Below are 24,952 nucleotides of genomic sequence, written 5' to 3'. Positions count from 1 at the left end.
TAATGCGAAATGGTCGCGCGTCATTGTAACGTTGTATTTTCTTGTTCGCCCAGCGCGGGTAGAGGGAGTTGTTGCCCTGAAAGGCAAACTCAAGATCCACTTTAGTGACCCTGGGGTAAAAACCTTCTGTGGTATGTTTCGGCTTGTACAGTGATGACCAGTACAGTGATCTCTCACTGTCCTGGACACCTGAGTTCCCTATGAGAAGCATCCATATCGTGACTTGTCCATAATATCGAGACAAAGACGCATCGCAACCTGTCCCCAAAAATGTTGTCTATATATACCGAGGTATCCATACTAACGGGGTTTGCATTAACGAGACATAACTGCACATGCATTTCTATAGTCACTGACGAGATGAAAATGGTAGGGGGAGCTCCAGTCGTCCCGCTTGTGGCGTGAGCTTCCTAGCTTCAACAACACTCCAACGACTCGTGCACCTCGAGCACGCGCATGCAGCCAAAGCGTGGCGATAGGCATGTAGCATGTGCCGGAGGTCGGGCGTTGGGACATCACGCTCTGCCATTCCCACTCTGTCAGCGACTACAGGGCGGCTGAAGTGGGCGAGGGTGACTCGTCACCCAGTTGTGCGAGACTGGTTCCTCTCTGTCCCAGGCCTTTGAGGAGGCGGCCAAGCGGCTGAAGCTGGAGGCCGAGGACCGCAAGAAGATCCTGCCCAAGCTGCGGGTGGAGTCCCGTCGCAAGTACCTCGAAAAGCGGAAGGAGGACAAGCTCATCGAGCTCGAGGGGGACATCCAGGACGAGCAGTTCCTCTTCTCCGACGTCAAGTGAGTCTTCCCCTCTCTTTGTATTTGGTGATATGGTTTGGAGTAATGTCGTGTAATCACAACCAGTGGCGTAGCCAGGAATTTTTTTCGGGGGAGGAGGCTTGGGGTAGGAATGTGATGGAGAGGGGGGTTTCGCTATGGACGTGAAGAGTGGGAGGGAGCCGGATCACTCGGAGGGGGGGGGGGGGGGGGAGGGAAGGGGGGAAGGGGGGAAGGGGAAGGGAAGGGAAGGGAAGGGAAGGGGTTTGACGGAGAATCAACTTGTGGGGACAGGCTGACACGTAACATAACAGAGAGGGTGGCTCCAGTGGATCTCATGCTGTAAAGCAAGTCGAAAAATCGACAACCAGCATATAGAAGGGTCAAGCTTTCACTGAATGTGCATCAAGTGGTCAGTTACATAGGTCAGCTTTTTGGATCCAAGTCACTCAATATCGTATCACGCTCACAAAGTATTTTCGAAGTTCATTCACACTCTGATCAAAAATTTTGCCAAGATCCAAAAGCCACCGCCATTCGTACCAAAAAGTCCATCAATAAGGAAGTCACCACCACTCAAATCACAAAGCTTCTCAAGATATAAAAAGCTCATAACCCCTCACATCACCTGCGACTTTCATCATGAACAATATCATTGAAATCCCCAAAGTCAAACTCACAAAATGTCACGAAATATCACCGACCTGCAAATGTCATGAAATATCGCCAATATCACCAACAAACAAATAGTATCGCGAAATATCATCAATATTAATGACTCACAAGTATCATGAAATATTTCCGATATCAACAACTCACAAGTATCACGCAATATCACCAATATCATTGACTCACAAAATATAACCAAATATTATGGACTTACAAATATCACGCAGGCTCACCTCACTGTGCTGCCCGCTGTCGTTCGGTTCGGTTTTGGTATTTGCCGTTCAAACGAGGCAAAGCAATGGCAGCCAGGCTCATAGATGTGTTGTCGCTCCGTAACCACATAAATGGCGCTTGTTTTGTTTCTGTATATACAGTGCAACCCACTTAGGACGATAATCAGAAAACCTGAAATTTCAGTCGTTATAACCGATTATCGTTGTATCTGGGCTATAGTTCGTTGCAACTCAAGAAGGTAGGGTGAGGGTAAGACAGGCCGGGGATGAGGAAGCAGACGAAATGCTAAAGAGAGAAGGAGGTTTTTCCCTTTCTTCTCCAGCAGTCTGTCTGCTTCCTCCTCCCCGGCCCATCTTACCCTCGCCCTACCTTCTTGAGTTGCAACGGACTACAGAAACTGATCATCTCCAGTCTATAAACTCTAGAAACTGATCGCTACAAGTGGTACATCGTTATATGTCACATCGTTCAAGGTGGGTTGCACTGTATTTCTTCGTCTATGTGTGGTGCGCCCCATGATCATGTGGGTTTTTCGCAACAGCAGAATCCTAGAGGGGGAAGTGGAGGGGAGAGCTAGAGAGAGCCTTGCCATGTGTGAAAAACGAGGGAGAGAGGGAGGGCAGTGCCTCTGCTGTAGAGTGGGGTTTTGCATTCGTATATGAGCATTGTTTTGCCAGGAAGGCGTCCTAACAACTACCACTGTAATAATCTTAACTGTTGACACGCACAACAGTATAAAGGCCATGTGCACTGCCCTGAGAGGCGGTCGCACTGCCCGCTCACACGCAATAGCATAAAACGACCGCACACCGCCGAAAAGAACAAGTGCATACCTTCTATGCCCAGCAGGTCTAAAAACACACGCGTGGAGTGACGTTAAAAGTAAACACGCAGCCCTTTCTCGCATGACACTCGAAAATGCACGAGATGCAGGAAAGGGCGAGGGCCCTTCTTGCACGCCTTTCCCATTTGCCACCATCGAGTCTACTTCAGTGTCACATAAGAACCTGTGAGCATCCCCCGACCACGACGGCAGCCCCCTCTCCCTGCTGAAAACCTTCCTTCGGGGAGGCAGCTTTACATTCGTGCTATGCAAAGCTCCAGTGTGCAGACGCGTGGTATACTGCTTGCAGGGTCAAGGTCATTCGTTTGAGCGACAAACCAAAAGTCTCCTGCATCCTGTTTTGAAGTTCCAACAGATTAATTTGCAAGCAGATGAACTCACAATCTCAACACGGAGTCACTTCATGTCACGTCACAAGCTCTATATCATAGAGTCACTCAAACCCACTCACAATCAGGCGATGAGTGTGAGTGAGTCTGATTGAGTTAGTTTGTCAAGGTATGGTCAGTTTCACCTCTTTAAATTTTAAGGCATATTTCTCTCTGTAAAAATGAGACCAACAAGCTTGCCAAAGTCAACGATGGAAGGGTTCACAAGCGACCGTGTCAGTGATGATTAGAACTTGTGGTGCCACCTCCCAGTAGGCACAACGAGCGGACAACGGAGTATGCCATATGCTTTCTGTTCTTTTCGGGAGGTGGTGCCACAAGTTCCATTCATCGCTAACTCCGTTGTTTGAGAACACGTCCGCTGTTGACTTTAGCAAGGTTGTTGGTCTCATTATATGTGGGAAGAGAAGTATGCCTTCAAATTTCACAAGGTGAAACTCACCACCTCAATGCAAATCTGGTGAAATCTTGACCTTTCTACATGCTGGTGCCTCTGGCTTGTTTTACAGCATAAGATCTGCCGGGGCTATCCTACGTTTGTGTTTATGGCTAGCTTAAGTCAGGAAGTCAATGTTTCACCTATGTTCTAGAGCAGTGGTTCCCAAATAGGGGTCCGCGGACCCCAGGGGGTCCGCGAATCCACTTCTGGGGTCCGCAAAACCCTCAACAAAAAAATTTTTTTTTTTTTTAGTTGGCACGTTTTTTGTAGTTTGAAGCGCGAGTGTGCTACGTATTGATGAACTGACCAGAATGAAGTGATGTGGCACCTTTGTTTTATGTTTTTCTGCTACGTAGCAATAAAAGGCACCTGTTTCATGCTCCAGATGTGTTAACTTACTAACGTCCCCCCCCCCCTCCCCCCCCCGCTGGAAGGGGTCCCCCATCACTGCCAGCGGTCTGCAAGGGTTCCCCAACACATCCATGGCTGAGAACCACTGTTCTAGAGTTTTACCAAGTAGCTCAAATGATTGCAGTATTCTTGAAGTTGCCCTCGATAATGATATTCTTTTGTTTCAGGCTGAGCGAACGGGAGCGGAAAGAGCTCGAGTACAAGCAGAAGGTCCTCACCTTGGCCAAGGAGCACGAGAAGGCTCGCGAACTGCAGAATGTCCAGCGCTATCGCATGCCCGAAGAGAAGAAAGGCAAGGTAGGCACTCCGACTCTGACATCTCGGTGACGTGGTTGAAACGACGTGGTCTGTGTCCCATCCACAGGACGACATTGAAGAGTATGTTGAGGTGGACGCCAAGGAGCAGGTGCCGCAAGCGGAACAGCGCAAGTGGGAAGAAGAGCGACTGGGCATTGCCCAGCTGCGCTTCGGTGCCAGAGACGCCCACGAGAGACACAAGCAAAAGGTAGTCGAATGCTGGCTTCTCTTATACTGCTTTACTGCTTGCTGTTTGGTTGTTACTCTCGTTGTTATTTGTCTCTTCTGCTTTCTACTCTAATTCGAGAATGCTGGTGTCATTATATTTGCACGACTCGTCAATGCGAGTCCTGTCGGTAACCTCAGGCAATCTGTGACATAGGTGAAATCGTTTCTTAGAGTGGGCTAACCAGTTTCATGTATGCTGTGCTATGAGTGAAGACTGCTGCTTGGGAGTGTTCCTGCAACCTGTTAGAACTGAGGGTAATTTAAATTTGAACACAAATTGAGTCACTGTTGAGAGGTTAGTAACCTAGTAGACAAGAAGAAATAGTAGGTAAGGTGATTTACTTTAACTAAGAGTAGTGTGTATACGAGTAGTATAATTTTGCCTGCTGTAAACATAGAAGATTCTGCTCCATGCCTGCGCAGCACATTAGGACCACTGCATACTTTTCTTGTGTTCTGTGTTCTTGTGTTCTTGTGTTCTGTGTATATTAGAAGACTATACTTGATTGTCTCGTGAGGTTAATCAGATGACTTTCTGCTTTCATGTAAGCAAGGGTATCAAAGGAAAAGAAACTAAGCGGCAAAGATAAAACAATTAAAATATGACTTGCAAATTTGTTAGCTAGAAAGGTGAGCGAAACTTTTGCTTTTGTAAAAAGATTTCTAAGGACGCCGGAAATAGAAGTTTAAGAGCTGAGTTCCCGCCTTCTCATTTATTGTTTTACGTCATTTCTGTTTGGTCCATTGTTGCTATGGTCTGTTATGACACGTTTAATTTATTTGTGGTCTTGATTTACAGGAGAAAAAGTATGAGCTGATCTTGGAGGATGCCATCGAGTTCGTCCAAGCTCTCCGGGTTCCCGGGACAAAGGATAAGGTGAGACCTCGTGCCAAGCTTAGGTTTCTTGGGCGTTATTGTGGCTTCTCACTCTGAATCGTGACGCTCTTATCTCTGCAGCACAAGGGTCCCGAGCTCTCCGAGGGAGAGCGCAAAAAGCTCTCGTTACAAGAGACTCGGAGAAGCTTACCTATCTTTCCCTTCCGTGAGGATCTCTTGCAGGCCATAGCTGATCACCAGGTAAGCCGGCTGCCGACTCCGTCTAGTGCTACGGCACCTGGAACGCATCTCCGACTTGTCTGTCTGTTGTGCCTTCGCTTCGAATTCCTCGATGTCTGCCTCGCAACTTCGCAGCCATGTTGCGATCCTAGCAGTTGCGCACTAGTGGAGGTGAGTGTGGCAGATGTCTGTTTCGCTGCATGTTGCTCTTCAGCTCGACGGTTTGCAAAAGTTTCGTTAGCCACGAGTTAAGATGCTGCAACGACGGCGACACTTGCGTTCACTCGTCTTATTTGCTGGAGCAGCTACCACAAACTGTCCAACAGCATGGCATGCCAGCTATTGTGGCTTATTCTGTCGCTACTTTGGGACTATTTAGTTTGGCAGGGCAGTATAGGAAGCTAAGCACATCCATGGAAGATGAGTTCCAGGTGCCGTATTGTTACTGTGGCGGGCATCATTCTTTTTTGCTAGGTCCCTCAGTCCTTGTCCTAAAAGTGTGTCGTGTAAACTGGTCTTGCCGTGCTTGCAGACTGTGTGACCTTGCAGGATTAGCTTGGAATTGTTACACATAGTGAAGGTTCGGGGTTTTGGATAAATCGGACAAAATCTGAAAAACTCTTCCCAGCCAGTAACATTTCTGTTGGTTCAAATTTATCCGAAAAACTCCAAACTTCAAAGTCACAGTGGCCCCCCCCCCCCCCCTCAAAAGACGGTGATTTACAAGTAAACTTTATGATCGCACAGGGTCAGTGGTCTGGAAGAGATACGATTTCAGTTTCTTATAAAATCTCAAACTGCTGACAAAAGGGGTTTGCCTTTTAGCCTGTCAAGGTTCCCTGAGGACGAAGAGGTCATGGTACCCAAACTTTATTTTGTTTTTGAATTTTTAAAAATTGAGAACAGAGTAAAATAAACTCTAAATTTCAGAGAAATGGGAATCTAACAAAAATAAACTTCGATAAACCGAATTTTCAGCGAAAAATGAACTCCAAAAAACACCCTCTGAATTTCACGAGAAATAAACTCCAAAAACACAGAATCCTACACATGATGTAGATCAAGTGACTCGAGCTAAAAGGAGGCCGAAATCAGAAGGAGCTGTGCAACGATTTTGACGTTGAAAGAATTGGCATCTTCTATTTTTGAAGTTGTTCACCTTGTCACAAAGGACAGACAACACACCTCCTTCCTTCGAAATGTTGCGATTCCGCCGCGTAATAGCGAGGCAAAAATTAGAATATTCCCTGACCTGCAGCCGCGAACGGCGGCCGTGAGAAACATGCGGCATGACATCAATGGGATTCTTGTAGAAAGATAGCAAGTTGTGCGAACACCTGCTCGATAAAAGGTAACTTTTCTATAAATCTTGTCGTTCCAACATAAATATAAATGTGTCAAAAACCTGGTATCATTGACAAAACTATTATTATACGGAGTTTTAGTGGCGCCATCTATCCTAGTTCCACAAAACCGTCAGCTCTATATGCTACTGCGAACAGCCGCCAGAAGCCGGAGGGGGAGGGGGACTGAGCCGGACAGGTATGACCGGACTCGGATGAGACTTTTCTCCTTTCACCATATTGTTTGCACTGCGCCCGCCAGCATGGGGTCACACGGTCGCGGGCGGATGAGTTCTCGCTGTTCACTGATGGCTCTAGAGAGAGACCTTCACCGGAATTCCGCACCAACCCCATTGACGTCACAGCACACGTGACTTGGAAGATGGTGAAGGAGATGAGAGGCGCCGAAAACCTCAATCTTTGTTCATTTTTAAAATAAATCTAGGACACGCAGGCAAAAGCGGTGTCTTGTTCTTTACTTTAGAAAGGTCGAGACACCAACTCCCAAATTATTTAAGCAAAGCACTAAAACTGTTGCACAGCTCCTTTAAACTCCGATTTGCAGAATCGTCTTCTGCCAGCAAGAAAAATTCGATTCTTAGTTTCCTTCTTTCCATTCACTCTCACACTCTTCTCTCCTCCTCTCCCCACATGAGCACATAGCCACCAACCACAAGGGGGCTGGGGGCCAGAGCCCACCTTGAAAAGAAGGGATGCCGGGCTACCCCCCCACCGGTCAGGGGTGAAATTAACATACTACCAAAATATCCCAAGTCATCGCCCACCCCCCTGCCGCCTGAAATTCATAAAAAGTTGGAGCGGGCCATGTCTCCGTGGGTGAGGACAAAAAGCGGAAAAAAATGCCCTTTTGTGCGTATCTAGCGCGGCTGCACAAGAGATACATTAAAGGGGCACTGACACGTCAAAATAATATTTTTTTTATTATGCGAAACAATTGAAAACGATGCCTGGACATTACCTTCAACATTCGAAACTTGGGAATTCAGTATTTGTGAAGTAAAAAAAAGTGAAAGCTGCTTACAACTCCCTCTAACGCCGAATTAGAGCGCAGCTCTTGAGGAGGAGGAGGGAAGGGCACTGGGGGGGGGGGGGGTTAAACTAACCAGGGGGGGGTCACGTGACCTTGGGGGGGTCACGTGACCCCAATGCCGATGATGTCATCACTGACGTCACTGATGACGTCATCAGTGACAATGACGATGCGGGTACCGATGACGTCATTAGTGACGTCACTGATGACTTCACCAGTGATGATGACGATGACGATGCGAATGTCGGTGACGTCATCAGTGACGTCGCTGATGACGTCATCAGTGATGATTACGATGACGATGCGGATGTCGGTAACGTCATGGATGACGATGACGATGCGGATGCCGGTGACGTCATCAGTGATGATGACGATGCGGATGCCGGTGACGTCATCAGTGATGATGACGATGATGATGTGGATGCCGGTGACGTCATCAGTGATGATGACGATGACGATGTGGATGCCGGTGACGTCATCAGTGATGATGACGATGACGATGTGGATGCCGGTGACGTCATCAGTGACGATGACATCATTGGGGGGTCACGCGACATCGGCGGGGGTCACGTGACCTCAGGGGAGTCACGTGACTTCGGGGGGTCACATGACCTCGGGGGGGGGGGGGGGGTCACGTGCCCCCCACGAGGTCACGTGACCCCGGTGGGGTGCTCGCGCGGTGCATTATGGGACATTTCCCATGATGCACCGGGGTCACGTGCCCCCCCACGAGGTCACGTGACCCCGGTGGGGGGCTCGCGTGGTGCATTATGGGACATTTCCCATGATGCACCGCGCGGTTACGCCGACGCCGCTCAAGCCGGAAACGGGCCCCTAAGAGCTGCGCTCTAAAAAAAAAACAATTTTCAAATGCCAAATTTAAAGTTCCCGCACGATCCACGCCAGTGGAGTGACGTCAAATCTTTAAGGGGTCCTGCGAGTCGAGTTTCTTTCACGCCTCCGCTCTTAAACGTTTTTTCGTGACCCGAAGCGAGGAGGTGAGGAGCGGGAGAGAAGGGCCAGGAAACCAGTTTCCTGCATGCGTGCCATGCTGCCTATCGCTGCGAGCAGAAGACGCTGCCCCGGCAGAGTCACAACCGAAACTACGATACACAGACACCAAACCCAGTTGTTTTGACCGTTCAACGATTTCGTTTTCGAAGTCTGAGAGGTTTACGGGCACCTATAAAAGACCACTTTGTTCGATTCCTCCGCTCACCGATCAATCTCTGCTACATGCGTCAAGCGCCGCCATGTTTTCCGAGGGAGAATAAAAATCCAGGAGGCGACATCACACCGGACTTTGATTTTTGGTATTTCAAAAAGACTGTAGTGCATTCACAATTGCATTAAAAAACATATTTTACGATTTCAGTTATTAAGTTTTATAGAAATGTCACCTACAAAGCTTCTAAATTTCATGATTTTTGACGTCACAAATCAAAAGAAGCGAAGAGGTGAGGAGCGGGAGAGAAAAATGCCAAAAATAAAAAGGCGGGCGCACGCGTGTAAATCTTTTTTTCGCGATGCGGTATTTTTTTGCGTGTCTAACTACAATTTTTATCATTTTAGACAATAAAAAAATATACGACCTTTGGGGTGTCAGTGGCCCCTTAAACTTAAAACTTCAATTAGTTTAATTATTTTATGCAAAGAGTGCTCATGAAAGAATGTTTTACTATTACAAAGTCCATTGCTTGCATACGCGCTATGAACACCGCCGATCAGCATATAGCGCGAACGGTTGTTCTGTGAAAGCCCGTTTCAAACACCGTCATGTTCTCCTCGTTAGTGACAAAAAAAAGAAAAGGTTCACAAGAAAATTGAAAAACCAGCCAGGCGCAACAAGCAAGCGGGCAAACGAAAGAAGCGACGAAGAACGATGCTGGGGGAGCGGGAAAGCCGACGATCCATTGGCAAATGCTTTGGCATCGGGCCAAGTCAGGCGCCTTGTCAATCACAAGCTCTTGTGGAACTTTCTTGTTTGGTGCATACATGCGTGTGTCCGTGCACGGCGCGCTATCAATGCAAATTAAGGTGGCATTGCTGCGTGGCGGAAATGGCACCATGAACAGGGAGCTCGAAGTGGGACACTCTACAGACATCTGTGTGTGGTGTTCCAGCAAAGCTTTATTTACCCATTGGCCTTGTCTTTAACATTTACAAGTGTGGTTGCGACGTGCCGTGAGAAAGGGCAGGTTCCCAGCGACCTTACAATGTTGGAGACAGACTTTGACCTTACACTCTGTGGTTACATTCCAGGATATGGTGCGTTCGCTTACCTTGTGATCCCTGAATGGGTTACGGTTTGCGTTAACTTCCCAGCTTTTCTTTTTTGTCGGGACAATGTTTTTGTAAACAAAACAAACTTTCGTTTTGTTATCTCTATCGTTTTCTTTTTGCACGGATACACTACGATTTCGGGGTCACTCGCGGATAAGATGCAAAGCAAAGAGAAGTTCTTTTCCTCTTTCGTTTTACTTTGTCAGGAACGTCCTCCAACTGTGAGGTTCGCGGCCGCGTCATTCGGGTAGGATGAATGTTTGTGTTGGGGTATTTGTAGGGGTGGGCGATGACTCAATGTTTTTTTGGAAATCGCTATTGGCCCAAAAAGTGGGGTGGGCAATGACTCGCACTTAGGTGAAATAATTACCTAAACTTTATTAAGGCAAAAGCCTTACTTCTCCCATTGTTCGAAAAATAGGTGTCGTGCCCGAAATATGGTTATAAAAATATGTCAAGCACATGCCACTCAATCGTATGCTCAAGAATGATGTCGTCCTTGAGGCGGCGTCCGTGAGGTTGTCCTCTAGGCGTCATTCTTGATGTCGTCCTAGACGTCATCCTCTAGGCATCGTTCTCGATGCCGTCCTAGACGTCGCCCTTGAGGTCGTCCTAGAAGTCGTCCTAGACATCGTCCTCTACGCGTCGTTCTCGACATTACCCTTAAGGTCATCTAGACATTGTCCTAGACGTCATCCTTGAGGTCATCCTCTGCAGCATCCTAGACGCCGTCTTTGACGTCGTCCTTGATGTTGTCCTAGAGGTCGTCCTAGACGCCGTGCTTGGCGTCGATCTCTACGACGTTGTCCTATACGTCGTCCTAAACTTGAATACATGTAGAAACGTTACTCGAAAACATTTCTCATACGGGACTATCATGCTTTCGCCTTCCTACATATAAGCAGTCTAAGTGAACTCCCGTTTTATTTTTTACTTAGTGGAAATAAATGTATGGTTCTAATTAGAAACTTTCTAAGTATCATCCAAAACCCTTAAATCACACGATTTTAGGACTACTTGAAGCGTGTGTACTTGAGTTACCACTTGTGCTGCGGGCGCACAACACCGTGCAAGGCTGGTGATGCAAAAACGAAAATGATAATAAAATTAGCTGCGTTTTCACCATATTTTTTTTTCTCTTCTCAAAAATAAACTACAGTTGCCGACTGCTTTTTCGGATGCCGATAATTCAGACTTTTTCGATGTTTCAGACCTAAAGGAGGAACCGTGACGTACCCGATTGAAATAGTGCATATTCACGACCAATGTTTTGGACAGCTTGAAGTCCGAACCTTAGATTGTTTGGACAAAATCATTTCGAGTGATCAGCAGGAAACACCACAGAGAAGCCTCCATTTTAGATTCTATGTTGGCTGCACATGGATTGACTTAGTTTGGCAGTGCTACTTGTGGGAGCCGCCCACTCCACTTCCCTGATTAGGCCCTATGGCGGCGGGAAAAGCGCTCTGAGCTGTCCAACCGTCAGCTAGAGCGCCCCATCTCGTGCCTCGGAGGAGCAGCCATCTTGGCTGCTTACCCTCGCATTGCATGCCTCCATCCCCCGTGCCCCCCCACCTTGCGGGGACACGCGAAACGTCCCCCTGGCGGTTGGACCTTCTTGGGTCCGAGGCTGAGGCAGCCAGCGGAGAGGGAGAAAGAGAGAGGGGGGCCTTGCGCCCCGCTCTCGGGACTGCTCGCGGGGACATCCAATTGTTCGGACGTGTGGCCCGGCCCTCCCTGACGGCCCACCTCCGAGCCCGCTCTCGGGAAGGCACGACAAGGTAAGGTCTGTTCCTTCCTTGTCGCCCATAGCGTGTTTCTTATCTGTACATGATTAACACGTAAAAAAAACACCCGATTATCCCTTGCCTTCGGCGTGTCCGTGTACTCCCTTTTGAGAGTCCCGGCTAACGGTTGCAGCCGACAGTCGAACTCGCCGCAGCGCTTAGCATGATACGCTGCGGAGTGGTAGGTTGAGCGGTTGGCCTCGTTGCCGGACGGCGTCACCCCTTTGAGACCTCCACATTTTGGCGCCCCACGTTGGGCGCCAAAATGTGGAGGTCCCAAAGGGGTGACGCTGTCCGGCAAGGAGGCTGACAGTCGTACCCGCCGCAGCGCTTAGCATAATACACTGCGGAGTGGTAGGTTGAGCGGTCGGCCTCCTTGCCAAACGGTGTCACCCTTTTGAGACCTCCACATTTTGCAAAATGTGGAGGTCTCAAAGGGGTGACGCCGTCCGGCAAGGAGGCCGACCGCTCAACCTACCACTCCGCAGCGTATCATGCTAAGCGCTGCGGCGGGTTCGAATGCCGGCTGCAACCGTTAGTCGGGACTCTCAAAAGGGAGCACACGGACACGTCGAAGGCAAGGGATAATCGGGTGTTTATTTTACGTGTTAATCATATACAGATAAGAAACATGCTAAGGGCGACAAGGAAGGAACAGACCTTACCTTGTCGTGCCTTCCCGAGAGCGGGCTCGGAGGTGGGCCGTCAGGGAGGGCCGGGCCACACGTCCGAACAGTTGGATGTCCCCGCGAGCAGTCCCCTGAGCGGGGCGCAAGGCCCCCCTCTCTCTTTCTCCCTCTCCGCTGGCGGCCTCAGCCTCGGACCCAAGAAGTTCCAACCGCCAGAGGAACATTTCGCGTGTCCCCGCAAGGTGGGGGGGCGCGGGGGATGGAGGCATGCGATGCGAGGGTAAGCAGCCAACATGGCTGCTCCTTCGAGGCACGAGACGGGGCGCTCCGGCTGACGGTTGGACAGCTCGGAGCGCTTTTCCCGCTGCCATAGGGCCTAATCAGGGAAGTGGAGCGGGCGGTTCCCACAATTCCCCAAGTACTGCTAGGTCCTACCGGTGACGCTATGCTACGGCTTAGCGTCACCAAGCAGAGCAATAGGCATGGTGCCGTGTGCTCGGCATACTGGCAGACAATATAGGCCGTTAACCAACATGTGCTGACCACTGCCCGCTGCTGCAAACCGAAAGCACCGCTGGCACGTGCATCAGGTGCCGTCAAGTAGCCGACGCAGCTAACGAACAACTGTTCTCAGCGGTCAAAATCTAAAAAAAAAAGAACCGACCAATGGGAGAAAAGTGTGAGAGAGAAACTTTATTCATTGGAAATGTTTGTTTCACCTTAGCAGAGCAAAATATCAAATCTGAAAACAGGAATAATAGTATGTGTTTCATCGTAATAAAAAAAAAAATGTTTCCGTAAATATTTAAAAGAAAACCCACCGGATAAGAGATGGCGCCCAAATAGCCGACTGGAAGTCACTCCAAGATGCTGGAGTCGGCCCCGTTGAGTGCGCTTCTCACCGAGCCCCTGTGCACTGTGGGGAAGCAATACCTGCAGAGCTTGCGGGCTCTGCAGGTATTGCTTCTTCGCAGTGCACGAGTGCTCGGTGAGAAGCAAACTCAATGCGGCTATCCTGCCCCGATTATGCGAGAGTGTATGCTAGGCATCAATGTCTTGACAGCCCGCATTAATAATTCATGCATTTTCTTTTTTTTGCCAAGTCTGAAATAGAAGGAAGAATATTTGCATAATGCGAGCAGATTTATAAATCCCGTCAATTAGTATAGTAGCTGCGACAAATCTGCCGTTTACATGCTACAGTTCATGTAGTTATATTAAAATTAACTGAGCTTAAAAGTGGATAAGTGTAAGGTTGGGAAAGACCTTCACGAGCTCAGTTAAACTTTTGTTTAAACATGGTGCATGGTAGTGAGTAACTATTTGAGATTCAATTAGAAAATATTTTGCCAAAACCACTCTTTGCTTCGAATTCACCTCAAACTCAAAACCCACTATTTGCACATGACTATATCAAAAGTTATTTTCTCAAACTTTCAAAGGGGAAATGGGGCCCATTCCTGAGAGTTTGCGCCATTCAGCCCCATGCACTCGTGGGCTTTGTCAGCCACCATTTTCCCATTGAATATTTTTGAAAATCCCCTCTAACATTTGAATCAGATAACGATATGTCCTGAAACGTTTGGATTTGGTCCGGATTGCTGGTAGTACATTTGGGCAGAGGCTGAGTATCCGGTGATGCATAGTTTATTTTTGCGATTAAACAACCAGGAAAATTGTTTCGGTGACATCCTGCAACTGGGGGGGCGGGGGGCTGGGGGTGAGGGTGAGGGTGAGGTGAGGTGAGAGAGGGAGGGGGAGAGGAGGAGGAGGAGGAGGAGGGGCATCCTTCGGGAAATTGAAAACTTCCCGCCTATGCATGAGTGGGTTTCTGAGCTTGTCTTTACAGAAATGAGGAGGGTCTCCCTCTTTCTCGAATTCAGGGAGAGTTTCTTTCTGGCTGCTCGCCGGCCTTTAAGTCATAAATAAAGATAATTGTCATATATACAATGCTACTATTTCTTTTGGGTTCATTATTTGTTTTCAGTACTGTCTGCTCTTTTTCTTCGGACATATGAAAGGGTGAGCTACATGCGAGATGTTTTTTACGCTTTACAGGCTTTATTAAATCAGCCGTGAAGGTGAATCTATTGTGGTATTTGCAGGTGAGTTACGCAAACAGGGGGACAATTCAGGGGGCTAATAGTCACAATACATATAATTTGCTAAGATTTGTTAAATGTTTTTTTAATTAGTGAAAATAATCATATAGTTCAAATTAAACACTTGCTGAGCATCACCTAAAAACAGTAAGTCGCTAATTTTTAGAAAGATTGAATATCTTGGAAGCACGGAAGTGCGCTAATGTTACCAGACATGCAGCAGGCACAAAATTAGCCTTGTTAAAATGTAGACGATAAAAGAGCGCGGGCACGTCTCTCCCCTGCCAGTAAGCTCCAGTGCACCGCTGTTCTTCCCATGCACTGCCAGTCTCGAGTTTCCTGGTTTAGTGGTTTTCGATGTCACTCAGCAAGTTTGTAATTGGAACTACAGTCAAACGCCTGTGTAACGAAGCGTGTGGGACCGCGATAATTCTTCGTTATACACGTCACTTTGTTATATCCGTCGCGCACTTTAATGACCCCAATAAAGCAGATAAGCAACAAAATAGCCCGTTGTACAGGCTATTTTATAGTAGAAACGTTCGTTGTAGCGGCGTTTGACTGTATATGTTTATCTTCACTAGTTAAAAAGTTGATTAACAATATTTAGTGAATTAACCTTCTTACCGTCACTATTAGCCCCCTATATTATGTTGCCCTGGTCATGTAACTGACCTGACAGACAGCATTAGTGTAGCTTTTGCAGTTTTTTTTTCAAAACAGTCTGAAAAGCCTAAAAACAAACACCCTGTATCTTACAATTGCGTACATTCAATTAAGGTCCGTGTCCTGAATGTTTGTCTGCTCCCGTGCTGTGGGTCTCAGGTTGAATTGGGGTTAGATTTTAGGCATGGGCAAATAGAGGATTTTGGGTCCAATTCGAATTCGAAGCAAATAGTGATTTTGGCCGAATAATTTTGAATCGAATAGTTCGAATAGTATAAGCAACAAATACCACAAGATATGCTTAAACTATAGTTTTATATTTGCCCTTATTTTGTATTAGAAGCACTGTACTTGTTAATTACAAGTGTATTGAGTTCCGGAGCACGAAATGGTCAAAATGGTCGGACGCTTGCGCCACCTGGCCGGAAATCCAAGCCAGAGTATGCCAAACCCGTTTATATCGAACTCGTAAGAAAACGTCTACCAGTTCGATATAGCGGGTAATTCGATATAAAAGCTTTAGTCAACTTGACTCTCGAAAATCCACTTTATGCTGAAATATTACACACTGAAGTAGTCTTGCATCTTCTGCTGCTTTTTCTTCATTGCATCCGCGATAACGATATTTTTCTACGCTATCGACATACTGCAAAATGCTGAGGCCGCTACCTTCTATATTCGCGTATTAGCGCCGAAGTGTGCCGAGAGCACGGAGCACGTCCGAACGGGAGCGCCTTCTCCTGCAGAGCTCCGTTTTGCTCTGCAAGTTGGCTTTCCCCTCCAACAGGGTGGACGCGTTGGGGGAAGCCAGCTAACAGAACAAACCAATATCTTCTTTTTGTTTTTTTTTTTAATTTAGGCGGTTGCCTTTACTGCTTTGAAGAAAAAAAAAATTCTCTTTTGCGGACGGAGCGGGGAGAGGGGAGCACCCTCTCTCGGCTAGCTATATTTTCTGTTCTGGTCGACGCGGCCGCCCAGAAAAAAAGCTAGCGTGCTCTGCAAGCTGGCTTTCCCCCAATGCGGCCGCTCGCGTTGGGGGAAAGCCAGCTTGCAGAGCAAAACGGTGCTCTTGGCAGTAATTAGAATTATAATTAGAATGCAATTTTCGATATATGGGTAGCGGCTGCTATTTTTGTTCGATGCAACCATAGTTTTTGCTATACATTATCACTGTAACATTACTGAGCACAAAAATTTCTCGATATAAGGAATAATTCAATCTAGACAGGTTCAATATAGTCGGGTTTCACTGTATATAGAAAGGTCGAATAATCCTATATTGTCGAATAATTCGATATTGTCAAATACTTAAATTCGATTTGAAGTGAATGCCGAATAGAACAGAATTTGATTGGCTATTCGTAATAACCGAATATTCGCCCATCTCTATTAGATTTGCTCAGTTTGCTTGTCTTGTCTCTTGTGTTCTATTTATTGAATATCCTTGATTTTATGCAAAGTTTTGGAACTTCAAGTTGTTGATGGAGTTGCTGTACTTTCTAATCTTCATTTCTTACAGTAGGCAATGCAGCAGAAATGTCGTTAATGAGTTTTTCATTTTCTCGTCCTTGCTGTTTCAGATACTCATCATCGAGGGGGAAACTGGCTCTGGGAAAACCACTCAGATACCTCAGTACCTTTACGAAGCAGTGAGTACCTGCTGCATACCCTTCTTTTTATTTTAAGGGCCCTCCTTTTACTGTTTCACTACCGGGTCTTTTCCTGGCTGCTCCTCGCCCCCTGCCGAGTTTTTTTCGATTGTCGCCTCAGCGGACATTTTATGCTAGTAACTCGGAAATGGTGCTCCCCCTTGCATGTGCCACCTGCGATATGAGAGCTAGAAATACGTAGAAAAGACATGCAGTCACGTCTTTCCACTGGATCGGTCTGCCGACATAAACGCAGCAGGTACCTGGCGCCGGAAAGCTCTACCACTGCGTCCACAACGGCCCGTCTAAACAAGCCACTTAGATAAGCTGCCTCATTGTTATTGGTTTCATAGAATTCGGAATTGATAGAAAGTTCATCGTACATCAAAGAAGAGATGCGCGTGCCACGGTGATGCGTCATGGCTGCACCGCCAAAACGAAGCGACGGTGCGGATCAAGAAACATGCACTCCACTTGTTTGCCAAAAATTAACGTACAGGTTCTACGTGTTTAAGCGACCTCTCCATAAATGGCGACACAAGCCCGCATCAGTTTTATTTTTTTACATGAGTTAAATTGGGAGTGACACGGAGTGAGCTGAAAATGCAAAACGAGCATGCTCGAAAGTAGCAGGGGGTGTGCCCGGGGGGGGTCAACGAGTTATCTTGGGCGTGTGGGTTTGAAAGGGTTACTGTGTAAAATCCCGAGAGATAGCCCTACTAAAATTGAGAGAAAATTGGGTGGAAATGAGGAGTGAGCTAACTTTCGGTGTGCAATCAATGAAAAAATGCTATCTTTAGGTAATGTGTCTCTGTCAAACTTGTTATCACGGCGATGGGCAATTAAGCAAAGATGACTGTACAGTATAGACCACTTACAACGTAACCGCTTATAGTGCAGGACCGGGTATAACGCGGTTTTTTTAAACCACCGGTTCGTCTCCCATAGAACTCCATGTAATTACATACCGCTTAAAATGCAGGCGCGCGAAGGGAAATACCGGTTATAGTGCGGTTTCTGGCACAGCCCGCCGGCCGCGCCGACGACCGGAGCAGCGAGCGCGCTTCCCTGTGCGACACTAGATAACGGCGCTGACGGCGCGAGCAGCAAGCGGCACTCGCGTGGCAGTTGCGCCAGAGCCGAGTTGCTCGAAGAAGCGGGAAGAAGCGAAAGGCTTCAGTTGCCATAGCGACGGAGGGACGCACGCACGTGTCGTTCACGTGCGTGCGTCCTTCCGCTGCGTTGGAAACAAACAACCGCAGCGACAGACCAATCGCAGGTCGAGGAGAAGTGTTGCGCGCGCATGCCGGTCGCGGGCCGGCGGGCCGGCTGCTTCTATCCGCAAACACGGCGTCGGTTGTGATCGTCGTCGTAGACGGCGTTCATCTCATCGTTCCGCGTAAAAGCGCTATCCTTGACTGTGAATTTTCGTTGTGTGTCGCTATGATAACCCAGCATGTACTAGAAGGGAAGATCCACCTACTCGTGCGGCGATGTCGTGGCGGCGCTCTCAAGACGGCAGAAACGCCCGTGTCGTCGTGTTTGCTTACTTCGACTACAGTGGTGATTTCTAAGCATTTGTGTCCTCGAACATCGCCCGGATTTCTTATTTGGCGCATTTCATGCGTGCGCTCAAGTTCAAGGTATTACTGGCGCGTACCGTGTGAAGGATGCGAATTTTCACGCGTTTTCATCTCCGGAAAAAAGTGATTAGGGTTAGCAATCCTGAACGCTCTCAACGTCCGTCCGCAACCCGCGACGCCGTTAAAAGGCTGCGCCAGGCAAAAGCTGCTCATTTCTGTCAAAATGTGTAACACACTCGAGATAGAACTGTACTAGTCAGGTGAAATAAAGACTTTCCTCAAACTAAGCTTTATTTTTCATCTAACATAAAATAAATTCTTTTCACAAGTGTAAGTTGTCTCATGGCATGTATTTTGGCCAGAAAAATTGATGTTTTGGTTATAGTGCGGTACCGCTTATAGTGCGGATTTTCGCGACTCCCGCGACATACGTTATATGCGGTCTACACTGTACTTCCCAGTCAGCAATGTTCGCTTAAATCCCGGTCAAGCTAAACTGACCGGATCAGTGATGACCTCAACATTTATGTTGAGGTCATTACTGATCCGAGCACTACGATTACTAGGGGTGGGCTATCTTTTGGTGTTTAAAGGAAAATAGGAAATCAAACCGAAAATAGGGGTGGGTTACCTTTCGGGGGTGGGGCATCTCTTGTGATTTTACCGTACATTTAATTACGGGCCGATTCACGGCAAGCTTTTTTACCTGGCAGAAGTTTTATTTTTTTCTTCTGTTTTTCTTCTTGTCTGAGTTTATTTTCCTCTTTTAACTCTGGAGAGTCAGGCCACTACAAATGGCTGCGGGCCCGTACCCATAGACTTGTTATGCCTTGCAAATGGCTGATAGGCACATATATAAGTTGCGTTATTGCGAACATGTCATCGGCGCTTTTTCGCATTTTGCTTTAAAAGAATATTGTCGAGCATGAGACTATGCTTAGGTTAGAGCCCCAAACGAGAACTTTTCAGCACACCAGCGTTGTTCATCGTAGCCTTTTGATTCTGAGAGAAAAAACTAAAAAACCGGCAATCGCTCGTTCAAGCTAACAGTGTCATGCCGTGTACATGTATATGAGAAAAAAAGAAAGAAGGTAGGTGGAAGCAGGGGTTCAGTTTAAGAAGGGAGAAGGAAACGCATAGAGTCCTTGCAGAGCTCTTTTGCAGCTATGTCACCTACAAGAGCAATAGCTGTCAATTCGTTTGGCAGCGAGCTGCCAGAGCTGGACAGCTTGGATTGAGAATGACTGCTGTGGGCGCTCAGTCCTGGCAAACAGGCTCTGGTGTGTCGCTGCTCACCACATGGAAGCGGGGGACAATGGTAGAGACGAGAAACGCTGGCAAGCAGCCAAAGAGAGGCCGCATTTTGTCAAAGGCCCAGGTATTCCATCCTACAGCCTTTAAAAGTTGAGTAGTCTGCATGTCCCTTTACTGAGGGCTCCTCCCTGTACAACCTTCTGTTTCCTTCTTGCACAAAAGCTGAACAGCCAGCAGGCAGGCAGAAATTGGAGGAATATGGCATAAAGGAGGAAAAGGAAGATCAACCTGAACAATAAAAAAGTGAAAATGAGAAATGTAGACAGCATGGGTTTAACTTTCTCGTTATTTTTTCCTGTTGCCCAAGGATGCAACCAATGTAAATTTTTGGCACTTTATTTACATATAAAAATATTTAAATATTTTTAATATGTTTTAATGTGCCCTTAACTTTTTGGTTTTAACCAAGCCCACTTAGAGTGATAGCTGCTCTGACAACCAACTGCTTTCACAACGACCTAATTTTACAAATCTTCAAAGTTGGTTAGAGAGACTCTTTCTTCCTCGAGGGTTTTGTATGCAGAGTCGTTTCTGCCTGGGAGCGTTAAATTTGGTTATTTGTGTTCCCCCAAATTCTCTTTGTTTTTATTCAGGGCTACACGGCAAACAAGATGAAGATTGGATGCACCCAGCCGAGGCGAGTGGCAGCCATGAGCGTTGCTGCCCGTGTCTCCGAAGAACTGTCAGTAAAACTGGGCAACGAGGTACGCTGGTGGTGTCTTAAAGTCTTGTGTAAACACCACCCCCCGAGAGATTGCTTATCCCGGTTTTGGGGCTGAAGATCCATAACATAAAAATTCCGAAACATTGCCCGCCAGATCTTGATCGCACTATGTTTGTTTGGAATCGCATCAATTGCGCGACCTGCGGTATCGGTATGTGTGACAAGCACGTTCGCCGCGGGTTTCCTTGTGTTTATTGCACTGTGATATGCGAATCTGCTTCGTCCGTAATCTGCGGTATCCGTTCCTGTAACATGCAAATTCGTAACTCGCTCCTGGATTTTTTTTTAAATTTCTTTTGGCCCGCGATTTGCGCGCAAGATATTGGTTTCCGTGATGTGCGAGTTTGTAGTGGTTTCCTGTGTTTATCGCACCGTGAAACGTGGATCTCTTGATCTGCGGTACTTCTTCCCATGACATGCGAGTTCGTAGCGGGCTCCTGCGCTTTTGTCCGCGATCTGCGCTTGCCATTTTGGTTTCTGTGATACCAGAGTTTGTAGCGGGTTCTCGTGTGTTTATCGCAATGTTAGGCGCGAATGTGTCCTGTGTCTGCGTTCTGCAGTATCCGTTCCCGTGACAGGGGAGTTCGTAGAAAATTCCCACATACTTATCACACCATGGAACGCTAATTTACTGTGTCCACGATCTGTGGTATCAGTTCCCGTTTCACATACAGTCTAAGCTCGTTATACCAGACCTTGATTTTGACCAAGATTTCGGTCTGTTGTAAAAGGAGTATGTTGTATGCAGATATGAAATCGAGTCAACGGTATGTAGAGGAAAACCAACCGAACTTCACAAATCGGTATGTTATATCCAAATGTCTGTTGTAACCAGGTCTGTTGTAACGAGCTTAGACTGTAGTTTGTAATGGCAGCCCTGCCCCCCTTTATCACCAATTTTTGATAAAGTCTCACTGTCTCATGCCCAAACATTGCCTACCTCCTGTTTTTCACCATTTATCTGTTCATTTTGGGTCGGTGTTCTTTCGGGACTTTACCAAATTATGCATATGAGTCATATGCATGTTTAGAATTTTTCTATATACTAATAGCTACAGCACTCCTTAAACTTTGGACTTTTTCTTGATTGGACCAATACAGCCTCTGAAAGTATGCAAGGTGCAGTCCAAAAATTTTGGGACTAGTTTTCTAGCGTAAAAAGAGACGGCAGCATGGGAATGCTCGCTCAGCTGTCGAAGGCAGCAATCTTTATGTGTCATTATGTGAAAGGGCGCCATTCTGTGAACATTTGGAGCTTCGCTAGACAATTTTTCATGACCATGCACGCGAGAACAATTGCGATTTCAGCATTGACTGCAAACCAGAGCGAGAGCGAACATCAATTCTTTATCAAACTCGGCAGATTTGAAACAAAGATCACCGAAATGATTCGGCAGGCTTATGGCAAAAAAGCAGTGAGGCGCGAGGGGGGTTTTGAGTGGAACTCGTGCTTTAAGAATTGCGGAACATAGGTAACTGGAAGATGAAGAGAGGTCTTGGACGGTCCCCTTACCTCTCTTCTCTTTTTGTCATAAATAGATTTCATAACAAAACAACTAGAACTGCAATAGTACAAGGTTAGAAGTAAAGATGACAAAGAACCAAGGAGAAAGGTAGCAGCGATCCCATATTTCCATCAGATTTCGCACAATGTCAGCCTCTGCCAAGAAGTTGGGAATTGATGTGGTGTGCAGTGCAGGTTTCAAACTGAATTACCTGACACCTTTTTGGTCCAGCAAGGAAATGTGGCAAAAAGTCCATCGGGAGAGGCCGGATCCCTGTAAAGTAGGTGTAGTTTATGAGATTCCGCTTGCATGTGTCTTTAGGAACGTGGGACAAACCTCGAGAAGTGTCAACAATAGACCCTTGGGGCATAAAAGGAATGTATAGATGAATGTGACAAACTCAGGATTAGCAAGACATATGAAAGAATGCAAGAGTTACAGCGCTTTTTGGTCAGAGAGTTATACCCTGAGAATCAAAATATATGAAAGGGGTTCAAGACAATATTTCGGTCCTTTCTGTAGGACTCTTTACTTCTTCTCCGGTATTTGCATGTATTCTCCCAAAACCAGCAGATCCGCACCAGTGGCACCCTTGTCCTTCCCCACGACTGTCTTCAGGATACTGTTTAAGACTGTTATCCAGCACATCTCAATTACCCGGCCAGCCAGGCATTTACATGAATGCAGCTTGAACTCCGCCAGCCATGGTGGATCAAGAACGTGGCACAGAACGCGAAGACAGTCATAAAAAAGTCTAACCTGCTGCCACAACTCGCTTCTCAGCACCCTACAAATCCGTTTTGCGTGTCTCAGGGACGGTCTTAGTTGTCCAAACAGTGCCGTAATCTGGGGGGGGTATAAGACCTTTCCTTAGGTAAAAGGTGATGACTCTTGCCCGACAGATAGAAGAAACAATGTAGCTCGCCAAGGAATTCACCTGAGACATGGAATAAAGAACATTGAAGAAAGGTAGAAGAAATGTAGTAATGTAAAACTTGTTGTTGGCCTAGTTGGTTCATGATGCAGTCTAGAAGTTTTTGCACGACAAAAGGGACAATGAAAAGGGACTAGACACGGGCAAGCATACCTAGCAACTCATCGGTTCAACGCCAGCAACTCATGCGCAGGCATGCTGGGTTCAAGAAAATATTTTGGTCCTTTCTGTAGGACTCTTGACACATTCTCCGGTATTTGCATGTATTCTTCCAAAACTAGCAGACCCGCACCAGTGGCAGTCTTGTCCTTCCCCACGACTGTCTTCAGGATACTGTTTAAGACTTCTCCACCACATCTCAATTACCCGGCCAGCCAGGCGTTTACATGAACGCTGCTTGAACTCCGCCAGCCATGGTGGATCAAGAACACTCCCACTTCGGTTCAACGCCAGCGTGAGTTGCTGGCGTTGAACCGACGAGTTGCTAGGTGCGCTTGTCCATGTCTACTCCCTTGTGATTGTCCCTTGTTCCACACAAAAAGTTCTAGACTGCATCATGAACCAACTAGGCCAACAACAAATTTTAATATAAAAAGGGTCATGAGAGAAACAATAAGAATAAAATCCAAAGGGAATTGCATTTTCCAGGCATCAAAACAGCTTGGCAGCAAATCTAAAAAGTTCCTTGGAACCTAAAGATTGAATATTTTCTTGTGTGTGTTTTTTTATTTTGTAGTTTAGAGGCCACTTTAATGTCTCTCTGACCCATTGTTTTTGGTTTGTAGTCTGTTCTCAAACTAATTTGCACTTTTCTTTTTTTAAGGGGAGGAGGGGGGAGGCAATTGCATTTTTTTTTTTAGTGTACAAGGTTTGCCTTTGTGGCAGATGTTATAGTTTATAGGTCACGTAGTGGTGTGTTCGTGTTATGTTGTCTGTCCTTCAAATGTTAGCATTTTTTAGAGGGTTTTGTTATTGTGAAAAAAAGTGTTTCAAGGTCATAGCCATTATGAGAAAGGGTTGTACATTTTAGGTGAATGGGTCTACCGGTATCAAGGTCTATACATTAAAGGTATACTCTGGTCGTTTTTTGAGCTAGCTATACAAATTGCATTTTCTGATTACCTGGACCTTAGACTTCATGGTATGCTATTTACTGTCTCAAAATTCAAGATAGTCATTGAGAAAACCGTAAATGAAGATGATGCCGAAACCAACATTCAAATTTCCGTGCTCCCTCCAGTGGTGTGACGTCACAAATGGTACAGACTTTCAGGTTGCACAGGTAATCTTAAACAGAGTATGGCAAGCATTTTTTTTATGCTTCTCGGTGAATGAGCTTCCAAAAATTCTTTTCCCATGATCAAGCATCTTGTAATCATTTGGGAATGTGGTTTACTGCCCACTTTGCATCATTTCTGTCGTCGCATTTCAGTGTCGCCAGTAGGGGCTCTCAGTTTGAGAAACACGATGAGAATGAAGTTATGAAATTCAGTAACTTTGCGAATTTCATTTCTTTTCACACGATACTTGGAGAAACGGTACAGTCGTATATATCGGTACGTTGAGCCAATTTGGAGGCAAATCAGCTGCCATAAAAAAATACCTTTAAGAGGTCATTCGGTTGTCTTGTCCACGTAGGGCGTACCCGCAAAGAGGTCGGTGGCATCACTGTCGGGTGTATAATATGAGGAGCCAGAAAAATAAATGATTTTAGCTGCATTTGAGATGATCTCCTACTGCTGCCATTTTCTTCGACTTAGAAGTTTTCATGTTTCCGCACCAGTCTTAAATGTTACATTATGATTGATTATCACGAACTCCCTGTACACTCACTGTTATTTTGTTAGCCCATGTACGTCCTTGCAGTATCACACTTTGCTATAGGGAGGTTCCACTGTAGTTTGCTCAGTTCATCTCTGGCCTTAGTATTCCAGCAGATGGAACTGATCTCTCATTCGTTCACATATCTATCTTACTTTTGTTTGTTTTAACTAAATATTAGTTGTGTGCACGAGTATCATAGTGTCCTTAGCAATCTACTGCA

The 24,952-nt window shown here is 46.5% G+C and overlaps 1 protein-coding gene across 2 annotated transcripts in view; it reads left to right on the top strand.

Annotated features, from left to right (window-relative positions):
* Positions 1–24,952, top strand: part of LOC8053960 (pre-mRNA-splicing factor ATP-dependent RNA helicase DHX16) — a 65,938-nt gene that overhangs the window by 5,855 nt on the left and 35,131 nt on the right. For both annotated transcript variants that reach the window (XM_042292595.1, XM_042292596.1), the window contains exons 6-12: positions 619–791; positions 3,924–4,053; positions 4,121–4,261; positions 5,081–5,158; positions 5,240–5,359; positions 16,780–16,848; positions 20,339–20,449. In XM_042292595.1, coding sequence (XP_042148529.1) covers positions 619–791; positions 3,924–4,053; positions 4,121–4,261; positions 5,081–5,158; positions 5,240–5,359; positions 16,780–16,848; positions 20,339–20,449 — 822 coding nt within the window. The remainder of the gene's footprint in view (positions 1–618; positions 792–3,923; positions 4,054–4,120; positions 4,262–5,080; positions 5,159–5,239; positions 5,360–16,779; positions 16,849–20,338; positions 20,450–24,952) is intronic.

The sequence above is a fragment of the Ixodes scapularis genome, unplaced genomic scaffold (assembly GCF_016920785.2).
Source record: "Ixodes scapularis isolate PalLabHiFi unplaced genomic scaffold, ASM1692078v2 PGA_scaffold3__209_contigs__length_174095766, whole genome shotgun sequence".
Classification (NCBI taxonomy): domain Eukaryota; kingdom Metazoa; phylum Arthropoda; class Arachnida; order Ixodida; family Ixodidae; genus Ixodes; species Ixodes scapularis.
Note: the sequence above shows the minus strand (reverse complement) of the source record. Positions and strands in the feature narration are given on the sequence as shown.